Below are 15,748 nucleotides of genomic sequence, written 5' to 3'. Positions count from 1 at the left end.
CTATAGTCTACTACAAAATAACAATAACTGGAGTGTGCCATCTTGTTAGTTAACCTGTTAAAACATGATGGAAAATTCAGCTTTAGATGGATCCTAAGTTTAGCGCCCTTTCAAAACCTATCAGTGAACTGGTGCAGCTGAACAGAGCTGGGCCTTGGCTAAGCTTGCAGGTAAACACCAGGTTTAGCTGGCCCCTTGCGGACAGCCCTTTTCATGGATTTTTCCAACTGTAGACAGGGCCTAAACTGAACAGACAGGACAGAGACGCAGAGAAACCCATGGCCAGTTTGCTTTAAAATAACTGTTTGAAGCTGCCCTGGCTTTGGAAATGTTAGAACAAGTCCTGAAAGGAATGGATTAGTGGCCAAGAGGCAGTCAAAGGGGGGGGGTGTCTCTACTACCTCGAGCCAGCACCCTTACTTCTATAGCTATATGCATGCATATGGTTAATTGCACAAGCAGAGACACAGAGAGGGGGGGGGGAGGATCTCAGCTTGTCATGATGACTTCAAACAAGCTCCACCCTGCAGCCCTCCCCGCCCCCTTTCTCCTTGTCACACATCCGCTCTTTGCGGTCATTGGTGGGGAATTGCCTGATGCCTCTTTAAATCGCCTCTGCTGGCTCCTTGTTTCAGGAAGTGTCATAGGCAAGCAGCCCCAGCTCCTCGGCTATGGGAGGCGGAAGTGCCTCCTAGGTAAATTGGAGCAAATTGCAATCGATCTCCAGCAAGAAGCGGGGTTAAACCCGATATTTCCAGTGGGTGGATGATAAGGACTCGGAAACTTTCCAAGGAGCTTTGGCATTACAAAGGGAATAACCCTCCCCCACCAGCAGCACCGCCAACGGCAGGATCGGGATTATTATTATTTTCTTAAAACATTCTCGTCTCCAAAACCAAAAAGCATCCGGCCCCCTACTCCCCGCAAGTCTCTTGCCGCCCCCATTATCTGCCTAGGAGCTCGTGTTTTCGGTGCGGTGGGGCGGGGTGGGGGCAGTCCTGCAGTCTGAGCTCGGAGGCAGACTGAGATGAAATCATTTGCGGTGGCCCTAGCATGGCATCTCTCAAGAGTTTCGGCCGGGCTGGGCAGAGAGAAGAGGAGGAGAACGGAGACCTGGACCGCTCGCTCCAGCAGATGCTGCGGGCGATAGTGGAGGAGAGGAACCGCATTAACATCCGCCAGGAGATCAGCGGGCTGGGTGAGTCCCGGGGGGTGCGGGGTGGCTGCTGCTGCCGCCGCCTCCTCGTATCTTCCCCCTGCAGAGCGAGCCGGGAGCCAGGGGAAGGGAGTGGGTGGGGAGCTCCAGTCCGCAGAGCGAGCCGCGGGGGAGGGAATAAAGTTAGCCCTTTGCCTGGCGCCTCCTGCAGCCCGCCCGCCCGCCCCGGAGCGAGTGCACCCGCGAGGCGCGGGGAATGCAGGGGCTGTTTGGCACCTCGCCCCGAGCTGAGTCTCCCCGATCTGATCCCACTGCTCGTCCGGCATGCGAAGCCCTCCGCTAACCATAATAGCCAGGGCTCCTGCTAACGGCTAGGGCAGGTTAGAAAGGGCAGCGCTTGCTTCTGTTCCTCTAGCATCGGGATATGTGTAGGTCCCCGTTAGCAGTGGGTCTGCTCGGTGGAGCATTTCCTACAGGTACAAAGAGGCTGAGGGGGGGAGGGAGTGTTTCTGGTGGCTTATTACTATGGCCCAATATTGAGTAATTCCTTGTGATGCAGTAAGGTAACAGGTTTGAATTACTATATGTTGTGTAGTGTGTGATTTCCGTAGGCTTAGTATACCACACAAACCTGATCCGTCTGTGAACTCCCCTACCTCCAGTCCCCCTTTTTTCTATCACTGGGTGGTGGTTAATGGAAACCGAAAGTCCCTATTATCAGAAGAAATGGGTATCTGCTTTTGTATATGCATTGGTTAAGTGATGAGATATTCACGTCCTGTAGAAACAATCCACTGCAATCTGTAAGAGAATCCGACAAACAGCATTTATCTTCTTATCTCTTGGAAGAATGGAAGCTTTAAGATGAACAAAGCTAGCTGAGTGCCATTGCTTTCCAGACTGCAGTGGGAGCAGGAGCCTTTTTTTCATAAAAAGCCTGGAGACTAAATCAAAGTCGGTTGGTTTGTAACATACTGCCAGCCATAATTGCTACTGGGAACCTGTTGTGTGCTCTAGGGATATTGTATTGTTCCAGAAATGGGCCTAATTTTAGTCTAAGTAGGCTAACAACTAAAGAGATCAGTTCACTCTATTGTCTGAAACGCCCTTGGAGGAAAATGGTCAAAAGGCACAATATGGATAAACTAATTTTTTAAAATGAATATTTTTTTCCTAGATCTTGGAACACATACCAGATATATACTTTTTTTTCCGGTTCTTGAGATCACATGGCTGTCAAATGATTGATCCTTTTTATGTAGCTTTTTTTCCTGTATGAATCAGACACCTCCCTTTTCTGAGTAAGTGATTTCATACTGCTTGCCAGGTCTAGTAATAACACAATGACTTTTTTCTTTTTAATCAAAAGATTTTTTTCCCCTATTTTTAGTTACTTAGTATTGACTAAGAAGTAAATATTGAAAAGAGCTAATGTTACTTGAGAGGAAATAAATATTGCTTAATCCAGTTACTGGGGAAATGTGTTGTGAAATAAGAGTCCAGGGTTGAAATCTGAGTAACCTACAAACTTGAATGCAGTGAAATTCTTCCTTAACCTAAGTCTCTCATATTATGAAATAATTTGAATCTGGTTAAGTTAATGGATAGAAACTATAACCATACAGTATTATGAGTAATAAGACTAAAAGAAAAAACAGCTGCTATTCAACAGATGTTCCTGATATGAAAAACTATTTCAACCTTATTTTAAACCTATCTTGAAACGGTATTTGTACCTTGGCCCCGATCCTCTTATGAGCTCCCTGTGCCAGTATATAGTGCACTACAGGATCAATGCCTTAGATTGCAAGTCTCTGAAACACTCACGGCCTTCTTTTATTTCCAGGTGGTCTAGATGTGTGGTTGACCTTCCTCAGCACACATACAAGGCCCCAACACTCTTCATTTTTAAGTCCTTCTTAAATACTTACTTCTATTGTGCTACTTATAGTGAATCTCCTTGACTTGCATTGAAAATCCCTTTTGCGTTCCTCTTCCCTGACCTCTGTATTACCTGTGCGTGCATCTGCCCTTATGCTGTGATCTCCATGGGGCAGGGATCATCCCTTATTGTATGTGCTTCATGCATAAGTGGGTGCAGTCACAAATAAATAGGATAATAATCATTACTACATGTTGCTACAGCATCTAACATAATGGGTTCCCAATCCCTGACTGTAGCCTCCAGGTGCTACTGTAATAGAAATAATGGACAATTACTGATCAGCATTTGGTGTTTTGCAGTTTTTATTTGGCCTACGTATTTATTAATAGTATAAAGTTAAAGAGATACTGCTAATTAACTTTGGGCCTGATAGTTAAGTTTGTTGAAAATGGGGACTTAAAAAAAATAGTCAACATTTTTATTACTATAAGTTGTAGCCAAAATGCTGTTTTTTAGTTGGTGGGAGGGAGATTGAAACATTTGCAATAGTATGAACCTCAACACCATGATTCCGCAGCACTGTCTTGAGAGAAGTCCCATTGCGTGAGCTTGGGCTGATCATATGAATAGCACTTGTTGGGAATTTTTTAGCTAAATGTTTTATAATCAGAAAATGCAGTTTTTTGAAATGGAAACGTATCTTGGGAAAGGGTCAGTTTTGACAATTTTTTTTTTTTTTTTACTTGAAAAAACTTTTGCGGGGGAGGGGGAAGGAAAGAGTTTTGGAACTAGTGAAACTCAATGTTTTCTAAACAACAAATTCCAGTTATCTGGCTTGACATGGCTTTTCATTTCAAAAGTTAAGCTAATTATAGTATAAATAAATAATAGTTTAAATCAAAATGAAACATTTCAACTGACCAAAATCAAAAATGTTTTCAAACTACCTTTGTGAAAATTTTGGAGATTTTAACTTTTCATCCCAATTCGAAAACAGTTTCCTACCTAGCTCGTCACATGAGTAAGGGGACACTCTTGCAAGTTAGCATGCGAGGACGAGTTAGTATAATGTTAATGGGAATTGTACAGCTCAATCACCATGTTGAAAATGTGATCCTACCAATAGAGATACTCCTGTTACGTCTAGATTTGTTGAGCGAGATTACAAAGTTATACATCGATAGAGAGGTTCTGGTTATATCTTTTTCTAGGACATTGCATTTCCACACTTTACTCCAGGCTGCAAAATTATAGTCAGACAAACAGTGGGACGACTACAATGGCCTACAGTATAGACCTGCCACATGCCATATTTGTGTTGAAATAGCCATGATATTGGTCCTCCGTCACCATGGTGCTGCATGAGCTAGCCCAATCTTCCATATATATTGCTGCTCAAAGCTTAGGTAGTCTCATCAGGGCGCAGCGGGAAGAAGAGAGAATGGATGCTCCATGTACCATATTGTATACTAAGTTTTCTTATATTGAAAAGCTTCCTTGCACAGGACACTCTTAATTTCAAGCATCATAACTAGTTGCTTGATGTATGGCATTTGTCACTAACTGTAAATTAGTTCCTGTTCTTTTTTTCCCCTCTTTTCCTTTATTGTTTATGAACCTTCCAAAATCCCAGTAGAAATCTCAGAAGTCAGGAATTTAGACTATTGCAAGTGTAATCCCATAATTTAAAAGTTCAAGAAACAGTTTTAATGATCTTTCATAATAAAAGCCAAATTCTGCTCATTTTACTTGTCTCTGTAGTCCTAATGGGCTAGATCTTCAACTGCTATAAATCTGTGTAGTTACACTGAAGTCATTTGGAGGTATCCCAGTTTACCCTGTCTGAGAATCTGATTCATTGATTTCAGGAACTAGTCCCCGAAGGCTTGATCCTGAAAATTGCTGAGTGTTTTTAACTCCCATTGACTAAAACGAGACTATATAATAGCTCACAGAATTGGACTCTCTCTCTCCCTCTCTCTCTCTCTCTCTCTCTGTTAAATGGTGTTATTCATTGAAACAAAACCTTTTCAATTTTGAGTTGGATTTTATTGCCAAGTTATTATAGTGCAAATTACTTCTTCCTAAAATCTTGCAGTTGGTGTATTGTATCCATTCTCATTAGACATCCCTAAAACAAGTGTCTTCCCCCATATTGAGGGGAATCCATCCCTTTGTTGTGTGAGTGTGTTACTCTTGAAAGTGTGGCAAAAAGTTCCTGGTATTGCATTCCAAAGTAATGACTAGATACATGATTTATAATCACACTGTGTAGTAGAGAAGATGATGTCACTCTAATTAGGTCTCAACTGGCTGTTAAGGCATTATCCAGTCACCGAGTGTATTATACTACCACAAGGCTTGCTATGAAATGGAATTCACTAGAGTGTTTCTGTGGCAAAAAATTATTTCATTTGGGAAATAAGAACCTTGCCCCATGTTTTACTTCGATAATAAAGCATGAATGGTGGCAGGTTCTGCCTCAGCTTCTTTGATTAAAAGTTCAGAGTGGGTGGAGAGGCATAAATCTTGTGGGGTTTTTTTGTTTTTTGTTTTTTGTTTTTTTTTTTTGATCTAGTCAACAGGAGCACAGAGTTGAAAAGTTCCATGGCTCATGTTGTTTGTCTCCAGTCTTTCTCTACCTCTTGCTATGTTTATCCTCCTTGAAACATTCATTTGGCCGCAAACGAGCGTCTGAGGAGACAAAACAGTTTTGGGTTAGAGCTCTGGACTGGGAGGGTTCGTTTCCTGTTTCGCCTATGGCATCTTGTGTGAAGTTCGGTAACATGATTAACTTCTCTGTGCCTTGCTGCCCGTCTAACAATACTTACCTTACAATATGCTAAAGAAAGTACTGCATTTGAGATCCCGGGATGGAAGGTGTTGTTTTAGTATAAGGTAGTATTATAATTAAAATGACTTTTGCTAGGAAACAAGAAATAGACATTTGAATAATGTAATGATGAAATGCTCCGTTGCTGACCAATAATAGACCAGTGTAATACACAGATGGTCAAAGGTGGGAAAGGCCCAAGGAGCTCCTTTGCCTCTGTTGATGTGTATGCTTGGATAATCCAGAGAGCCATAAAAAAGCAACAGCAAGTAAACAATCTAAAATAACTTCTCCCAGAGTACAAAATCTTAAATGTAGCGGGGCCTAGAAGAGAGGCGGCTGGATCATGCAGTGGGCCTGCTCCTGCTGTTGTCAGGGGCTAGAGCAGGGGTTGGCAACCTTTCAGAAGTGGTGTACCGACTCTTCATTTAGTCACTCTAATTTAAGGTTTCACGTGCCAGTAATACATTTGAACGTTTTTTGAAGGTCTCTTTCTCTAAGTCTATAATATATAACTAAACTATTGTTGTATGTAAAGTAAATAAGGTTTTTAAAATGTTTAAGAAGCTTCATTTAAATTAAATTAAAATGCAGAGCCCCCTGGACCAGTGGCCAGGACCTGGGCAGTGTGAGTGCCACTGAAAATCAGCTCGCGTGCCACCTTCAGCACGCGTGCCACAGGTTGCCTACCCCTGGGCTAGAGAACCCTTCCCTTTTCTGTGTCTCCTGCTAACTGAGGGAGGATCAGAAGCTCTCCCATACACTTCTGACTCACAAGGGGAAAATAGGATAGGGGGTTACAGTGGCAAAGTGGCAGGGTATGTGCTTGGCTTGGTGGTGCATGGGGTGTTCCTGGAGGCTTCAGAAAAGCATCTGAACGTCCTTAAAATTGCCTGTCAGCAATGTATGAAGTCAGTGGGGTGATTCTCATGCTCAAAAGTCAGGCAGGTGCTTAAACACTGTGCTGAATCAGGGCTTGAATAAGTAGATCTTTGGTCTCTTTCTGGAAATTGGAACCTTGCATGCATTAAGTGATAGGCTGTTAGGATATATGGGTGTCGGGAAAGAAGGGAGTAAGTGTAAGTAGGTGACAGAGAAAGGGAACGGTTGGAAGAAAACTTGGTCAAACTGAAGGGAACAAGGGGAGGTAGAGAAGGAGATGAGGTTAGAAATATTGGCAGACATGCCAACTCTTGTGAATTTATCACGAGAACATGATTTCTAAGTAAAATTAAGCCTCGCTCATGATCTCACGATAGAACTCTCAAATGTTAGAATCCTGACATTTGAGAATTTTATCTTGAGATCATGAGTGAGGCTTAGTTTTACTTAGAAATTGCAGTCAGCCACGTGTGGCCAGGCTCCTTCTGTCACCCTCCTCTGTCCCCGCTGCTGGGGGCTGACAGTGGGAGCCCCTCCTCATGGGCTCTGGCTATCAGCTTTGGGTGGCTGCTTCCCTGCCAGCCTGGGGAGTGGGAGAGGGGACCCCACTGAAGAACCCTAAGAGAAGCACAGGTGAGGTTGTGAGGGCTGAAGTGAGGTGGGGGCTGATGGTGGGTTCTGAGCGGATGGGGTGAGTGCTGGGAGGGTGAACTGAGGGAGGCAGGAGGTTCATGGGGTAGGGAGCTGAACTGATAGGGTGGTGATGATGGGAGCTGGAGGGACTGAATTGAGGAAAGATTGTGTGGGGACAGGACTGGTGGGGGAGCTGGGAGACAGGATTAATTGTTGGGCAGGAGATGGGTAGATGTGGGGGTGAGAGCTCCTGTAGCAGGGGCCAAAATCACCTTATCCAGTACATGTTGGACAGTGGGCAACACTGATTGTCACGTGCACACATCCCGGGTATGGGCAGGGGTAGTTCAGGAGATTGACCTAAAATACACCATGTAATCTTTTTTTTTTCTTTTCTTTTTTTAAATGTCATGATTTTTTGTGTCAATCTCCTGATTTTGGGGGGGTCCAGCTAATGATTTTTGAACTCTTGAAATTGGCAATCCTGTATTGGGAACGGATGGAGTTATACAGTGCTGGGAAACTTCTCTGAATTTAGAACTCTTAGATGCTGTGCAGAGCCCGGAATGGATTTACACCTTATGTACCCCAGGCACAGCATCTTCAGCGCCCCCCCCCCCGCCTATAGCTGACCTTTGTGTTTTCTGTAAAACATGAAACAAAAAGAAATATAAACACGGCCTCCCCAGGAAGGCACGAGACCCTCCGACACATACAGCGCTCTTAGCTTGAGCTGGGGCACAGCCCACCCGCCCCAGGCAAGGCGCAAGGGGCGGGACTGTACCCAGGGCCGGCTCCAGGCACCAGCGCAGCAAGCAGGTGCTTGGGGCGGCCAACAGAGAGGGGTGGCACGTCGGCAATTCGGCAGCAGGGCCCTCAGTCCCTCTCAGAGGAAAGGACCTGCTGCCGAATTGCTGCTGAAGAGTGAAACGGCGGCGGTAGAGTTGCCGCCGGAGTGCTGCTGACCGTGGCTTTTTTTTCTTTCTTTTTTGGCGCTTGGGGTGGCAAAAATGCTTGAGCCAGCCCTGACTGTACCTCTCCCCAGGGCAAACGGTCCCCAGCTGTCTTCTGTCCCTCCCGCAGCCTGGCGCAGCAGTCATGCTCCGGCTCTGCCCATGCAAGTGAATAGGGCACCGGCCACGTCCCTACCTCTTCCTCCCCGGCACGGGGCAGAGGCAGCAGGGTGGCCAAGATTGGGAAGGGTCTTGGACACTCCCAGCACCTTCAGCAGCCGCCCCACCCGGCCATGGCTCACAGCACCCCCAGGTGGGCTGACTCGGACGCTTACCCTGCCCCAGCCCCACACACTGGGTGGCCACCAACCCATGCCAGGAGCCTGGCCACCCAGCTCCGCGGGGGAGCTGTATGTATTTTTAACTTTTAACCCTCTTAACTTTTAACCCTCCCAATCCAGAGCTCTAACCCAAAATTGTTTTGCCTCCTCAGAGGCCCCTAGAACGCCGGCACCCCAAGGAACATGCCTACTGTGTCTAAATGGAAATCTGGCCCTGTGCGAAGCCAGAGCCTAATTCTGCTCCCACCATTGCCAATGCAGGATCAAGCCTTTAATGCAGGTTGCCGTCCAGCATAACATAGCATAGCATGACCCACCCTTTACTGCATCTTATAATCCTTCTTGTAAGAGTTCTATAAAGAACCTCCTGGGCTCTCAGGAAGGTGATTATATCTATTTGTTACACTGGCTGCTGCGTTATGGAGAATAGTAATCCAGGGTACAACTCCAGGGCTGAGCTCCTTGGAGGTAAATAACCTTTTTGTGGCAGTTCATTTAAAATTCCATTTAGTTTGTTTATTGTAAGAGCCCCATTCATGCTGTTGTAGTTATGGGCCTGTCATGCTTTCCATTACAAACCAATATTTTCAGGGAGTTTATAACTCAGCCATAAAAATTAGCCTCTGGTGGAACTTGACAGACATGGTCTCAGACCAATAAGATCTTGTCCTTTTTTGTTGTTGTTTACATATCTCTTGAGATGTTGGGCTTTTTGGTTTCTTTTCTTTTTTTTCCTTTTTCTTAAAATTGCCTACAGTGGCATGTGGCCCATCTCATCAGAACATCCCCTTTCCTAAATTTATCTTTGCTGAATTTGGAGCACATACGCTGAGTGCAGAATGAATTTTCTCAGAATTTACAAGGGAGTCTGTTAACTCAAAAAGCAATTAACATCAATTAAAAATGGAGTCCTTTAAGAAATTCAGCATATGTATCAACCTTTCTTTTGTCCTGAATGACTAAGCCGTTGGAAGGCCAGAAGGACCATTGTGATCATCTAGTCCAGGGGTCAGCAACCTTTCAGAAGTGGTGTGCCGACTCTTCATTTATTCACTCTAATTTAAGGTTTTGCGTGCCAGTAATACATTTGAACGTTTTTAGAAGGTGTCTTTCTCTAAGTCTATAATATATAACTAAACTATTGTTGTATGTAAAGTAAATAAGGTTTTTAAAATGTTTAAGAAGCTTAATTTAAAATTAAATTAATATGCAGAGTCCCCCGGACCCATGGCCAGGACCCAGGCAGTGTGAGTGCCACTGAAAATGAGCTCGCATGCCGCCTTCGGCACACATGCCATAGGTTGCGCACCTCTGATCTAGTCTGACCTACTGTATAGCTCAGGCCACAGAACTTCACAGAAATAATTCCTATTTGAACTAGAACATTTCTTTTAGCAAAACATCCAATCTGAATTTAAAATTGTCTGTAATGGAGAAGCTATCACAACCCGTGGTAAATTTTTACCGTGGTTAATTCCCCTCACTTGTCTAGCTTCAGCTGCAATTGAATAAATACAGACAGGTGAAACTTTTCATGTAGGTAAATTAATTGAAGTCTTGCACTTTGATTTATTACAATCCAATTTCTTCAATATAGCCTAAGTTATTAATGATTGTTGTTCCAGTTATGACTGTGTAAGTCAGTGGTGGCCAGACTTTACACAGGAGGGCCACATAAACCTAAACACAACCTTGGGTGGGCCAAACAGATTCTACAGATTTTAACAAGATTTAAAGTCGCCTGTATTGATTTATAGTTGTTTGTTTCATATGTATTTAGATAGGTTGTTTCTATGTACAGTATTGTCTGTTTACACATTTTTGTAAACTAAAATAATATAAACATGACAACAAAACACTAATGAATCAGCCTTTAGTATATTGTGTTGAAGCAGGAGGTTTTTAAAAAATATATCTTAAGGTGAATGTGTCACTTTGCAAAAAGACAGAAATATGTTACTGCTGCTTAACCTCCACTTTAGTAATAAAAAGAAATTGTCCCCTTTAATGGGGACATGCCTGCAGTTCAGGAATAGAATGAGGACACAGCTATTGGTGATACTACTATCTTCCTAGCTATGGCTAATTGTGTCTGTCACAAAACACGATGTGATGGGTTGTTTTGTTTCTCAGCATTTGTACAAAAACATTGCAGAAAGCTTTCTAATATAGTAGAGTAGTCCAAATTCAGAGGTGAGTTGGAGAGGATATGACTACATCTTTGTCCAGTGCCCTCAGCAGGTAGGTTAATCAGGTTGGACTTTGTAGTCTTTCACCCTTTACTAAGGCCTGGTCCCCACTAAGCCCCCACTTCGGACTAAGGTACGCAAATTCAGCTACTTTAATAATGTAGCTGAATTCGAAGTACCTTAGTCCGAACTTACTGCGGGTCCAGACGCGGCAGGAAGGCTCCCCCGTCGATGCCGCGTACTCCTCTCGGTGAGCTGGAGTACCGGCGTCGACGGCGAGCACTTCCGGGATCGATCCGGGATCGATTTATCGCGTCTTAACCAGACGGGATAAATCGATCCCAGAACATTGATTTCCTGCCGCCGGACCCTCTGGTAAGTGAAGACGTACCCTTAGTGATATAAGCACTATACAGTGATTGGGACTGGCACTGGTTTTGGTGCTGTGTAGTAGTCTCAACCCTCTGGAACTGTTTGTTGAACATGATGGCTTATGTCATCTTGTGCCTTTAGCTGATTCTCCAATAATCCTTGGACTAGGTATAGATCAGTCCAGACTTTCTGGTACTTTAGTATTTTGGCATCATCTGAGCCTTGTCCTGGAAATCTAGATGGGATTAACATGGAACCTGCTCATGAACAATGGCAGATTGACAGCTTTGGAAACAGATTTTCATTTTGTCCAAAGAACATGCATAACATGGGCCAGAGTAGAATCCTACATTGCTTACATGCATCAGCCTTGATTTGGAAGGACTGTCTCCAATAGTGAGAGGGTGGTTCATTTTCCATGTCTACTCAAAATAGTGCCTCTCTGCTGACACTACCAGAAACAAGTGCAATCCATGGTGGTAGTTTTTGTGATGTAAACACCTGCACTAGGAGCTGGACTGATGTGTCATGATAACCAAATAGGTTTCAGATAAGTGTCTTTATTCTCACTTACTACTGACCTGAGTTGGATTCAAATGTATCACTTTTAAGTAAGACTCTGCACAATATTTATCACCATAGATTTTCTGTGTGCCTGGCTTCTTAACTTCAACTGATTTTCAAAGTTTGACAAACTCCTACCTATTGCAATCTTCTTTTCATCTATCTCAAACAGACGTGGTGACAGCTCTTCTAGAGTCATAGATTCCAAGGCCAGAAGGCCCATAGATTCCAAGGCCATTGCTAGAAGACAGCTCTTCTAGAGTCATAGATTCCAAGGCCATTGTGATCATCTAGTCTGACCTCCCTTCTAACACCGTCCGTAGAACTTCTCCAAAACAATTCCTTGAACAGATCGTAGAACAGTTGTTCTCAAAGCTGGTCCGCCGCTTGTTCAGGGAAAGCCCCTGCCTGGCTGGTTTGTTTACCTGCCGTATCCGCAGGTTCAGCCAATCAGGGCTCCCAATGGCCGCGGTTCGCCGCTCCAGGCCAATGGGGGCTTTGGGAAGCGGCGAGGGCCGAGGGATGTGCTGGCCGCCCTTTGAGAACCACTGCTTTAGAAAAACATCAATTTTGATTTAAAAATTGTCAATGACGGATAATCCACCACAACCATTGCTAAATTGTTTCAATAGTTAATTATGCTCACTATTAAAGTGTATACTTCATTTCCAGCCTGAATTTGTCTAGCTTCAACTTCTAGCCACTGAATTGTGTTACAGTTACACTTTTCTCTGGTAGACTGAAGAACCCATTATTAAATAATTGTTCCCCATGTAGGTACTTATAGACTGTAATCAAGCCACCCCTTAACCTTCTCTTTGTTAAGCTAAATAGAGCGAGCTCCTTGAGACTATCTCTGTAAGGCATGTTTTCTAATCCTTGACTCATTCTTGTGGCTCTTCTCTGAACCCTCTCCAGTTTATCTACATCCTTTTTGAATTGTGGATTCCAGAAGTGGACACTGTATTCCAGCAGCAATCGCACCAGTGCCAAATACAGATAAAATAAACTTTTTTCTTGTACTTGAGATTCCCTTGTTTATGCATCCAAGGATCATATTGGCCCTTTTAGCCACAGCGTCACACTGGGAACTCATGTTCAGCTGATTATCCACCATGACCTCCAAATCTTTTTCAGATTCACTGCTTTCCAGGATAGTCTCACCCCCTCCCAACCATCCTGTAAGTATTCTTTGTTCTGAAGTGCCCTCAGAATCCTTATGATCAGTGGTGAGTTGATATTCTTTCCCCTGTTCAAATGGATATGGAGGATAATTGTATGTGGAAGTAACATCATTCTTTTCAATGAATATGTGACATTGCACTCTATATGATTTTATGAAAATATGCTAATGAGTGTGAATATAATGTAACTGGAATATGCTTCATGCAAAAGGTCTCTTGTAAGGTATCTTTACAAAGCTTATAATCTACCGAGTGTGGTCATCCTATTTGTATGTATGCATCATTCTTGTGTCTGAAGCTAGAAATATGAAATATAACTCTGGGGGCCTATTGTAATTATGCAGAGGTTGGGCCATTAATGGTGGTTTGAAATCTTGATGGCTCCCATTAACGGGGACAATTGACTATGGATGGCTCTGTTTGCTTGCAGGCCTTCCTGTGAGTCAGACTGGGAGGAATGAAGGCTTGGAGTCTTACAGTGACATGTGATTATGTCACCTGGTGCTTTTCCATTGAGAAGGAGGGGTGGGAACCCAGAGAGGGACAAAAGATTCCCACCTTGTGCAAAGCTATATAAGGGGGTGGAACAGAACAAAGGGGGCTGCAATCATGAGAAATCCCCTAGCTACCACCTGAGCTGGAACAAGGGCTGTACCAGGGGAAAGAATTGTGCCCAGACTAGGAAGGCGTCCAGTCTGTGATAGAAGTTTATTGAAGCATCTGAGAGTGAGGTTTTATCTGTATTCGGTTTTCATACTGTATTAGGCATAGATTTCATGTTTTGTTTTATTTTGCTTGGTAATTCGCTTTGTTCTATCTGTTATTACTTGGAACCACTTACATCCTACTTTTTGTATTTAATAAAATTACTTTTTATTTATTAATTAACCCAGAGTATGTATTAATACCGGGGGGGGGGAGGAGGGGGCAAACAGATGTGCATATCTCTCTATCAGTGTTATAGAGGGTGAACAGTTTGAGTTTACCCTGTATAAGCTTTATACAGGGTAAAACTGATTTATTTGGGGTTTGGACCCCATTGGGAGCTGGGCATCTGAGTGTTAGAGACAGGAACACTTCTTAAACTGTTTTCAGTTTAGCCTGCAGCTTTTGTGGGACGTTGTTCAGACCTGGGCAGGCAAGCGTGTCTGGCTCAAACCAGGCAGTGTTCTGAAGTCCCAAGATGGCAGGGGAAATGGCTCAGAGGTAGTCTAAACACATCAGTTGGCAGTACCCAAGGGGTTTTCTGTGATCCAACCCATCACAGAACAGATCCAATCAAGTGCATCTTAAAGGGCTTTGGGAAATTGTTTTAATTTTCCATCAAATTCTCAGTTCTCTGTTCCATAAGGAAGGGTGTGCAGTGTAATTAAGTAATCTGTTTAGAGATGATAGGTTTATTGTCTCAGAAGGATCATTCATGATTAGCTATTGCCTGAGTGAAGCTCTTCTGACCAAGGTGAGTCTTATGAAACTGTAAACTCATCACAATGCAACTTGTATGTAAAGCTCTGTGTAACCGAGGAGATTCATATATAATCTGAGTCCAGCTTTACATTGGCCATAGGACTGTTTCAGGGGTTGTTTTTGTGAGAAAATTCATTCTAATTAATGAAGGCCTGAACAGAGTGACCCTTTCTCTTAGAACAAGGTTGCCCAAACTTGTGCCACCAAAGCACCGCATTGGAATACCAGAGGGCCACATCTTATTTTCATACAATGGAACTGACTACAGGTATTTCCATCTTTAATACAGAGACCACAGATCCCATTATACAGTGCTCTTTCTTGGTCTGACTGGTTGGGGTGCATACGGGAATTTGTAGTTTCCATGTGGGCTGAACGTCTGTATTAATGATGTGAACAAATTATTTTAGATCTCCATGAGATGCACTTCAGATGCCTCTGAAATGTCCCAGGATCTGAGTTGTTGCTATTTAGTTTTTTACTTGTTATTGGAAGACAAATACCGGTTTGATTTCAGATATTGACAATCAGGGTTCTGAATTTGTTGAATTTTAGAAATCCTAAATAATAGGGTTACCGTACGTCCTCTTTTTCCCGGACATGTCCGGCTTTTCGGCAGTCAAACCCCCGTCTGGGGGGAATTGCCAAAAAGCCGAACATGTCCGGGAAAATGGCGGCTCTGCTCCTCCCCGACTCGTCGGCTCTGTTTAAGAGCCGGGCTGCCCGAGCGCTACCGGCTTCGGGCAGCCCCGTGCCTCCGGACCCTGCGCCGCTGGAGCCCGGGAGGGGAAGTGCCCGGCTGGGGGCCCAGGGTCTGGAGGCACGGGGGCTGCCTGAAGCCGGTAGCGCTCGGGCAGCCCGGCTCTTAAACAGAGCCGAAGAGTCGGGGAGGAGCAGAGCCACCGCGGCTGGAGGCTCTGCTCCTCTTCGGCTCTGTTTAAGAGCCGGGCTGCCCAAGAGGAGCAGAGCCTCCAGCCGCGGGGGCTCTGCGTAACTTACACTGTGTAAGTTACACAGAGCCGAAGAGGAGCAGGGCCTCCAGCCGCGGCGGCTCTGCTCCTCTTCGGCTCTGTTTAAGAGCCGGGCTGCCCAAGCGCTACCGGCTTCGGGCAGCCCCCGTGCCTCCGGACCCTGCGCCGCCGGAGCCCGGGAGGGGAAGTGCCCGGCTGGGGGCGCAGGGTCCGGAGGCATAGGGGCTGCCCAAAGCCCGAGCGCTACCGGCTTCACGGTTTGCCGGGCAGCCTCCAGACCCTGTGCCCCCGGCTGGGCGCTTCCCCTCCTGGGCTCCA

The 15,748-nt window shown here is 44.6% G+C and overlaps 1 protein-coding gene across 5 annotated transcripts in view; it reads left to right on the top strand.

Annotated features, from left to right (window-relative positions):
- The first annotated feature begins 585 nt into the window (after positions 1 to 585).
- KIAA0930 (KIAA0930 ortholog) overlaps positions 586 to 15,748 on the top strand; it is a 155,673-nt gene continuing 140,510 nt past the window's right edge. For 2 of the 5 annotated variants that reach the window (XM_005299925.5, XM_005299924.5), the window contains exon 1: positions 586 to 1,198. In XM_005299925.5, the coding sequence (XP_005299982.1) occupies positions 1,054 to 1,198 (145 nt within the window). In that variant the 5' untranslated portion in view covers positions 586 to 1,053. Of the gene's footprint in view, positions 1,199 to 1,282; positions 1,537 to 1,565; positions 1,633 to 1,659; positions 2,458 to 15,748 lie in introns of those variants that run through there. The other 3 variants (XM_042847444.2, XM_065569944.1, XM_065569964.1) reach the window with 3 other exon arrangements.

The sequence above is a fragment of the Chrysemys picta genome, chromosome 1 (assembly GCF_011386835.1).
Source record: "Chrysemys picta bellii isolate R12L10 chromosome 1, ASM1138683v2, whole genome shotgun sequence".
NCBI classification, from domain to species: Eukaryota; Metazoa; Chordata; order Testudines; family Emydidae; genus Chrysemys; species Chrysemys picta.
The sequence above is the reverse complement of the archived record's forward strand: the minus strand, read 5'-3'. Positions and strand labels throughout refer to the sequence as shown.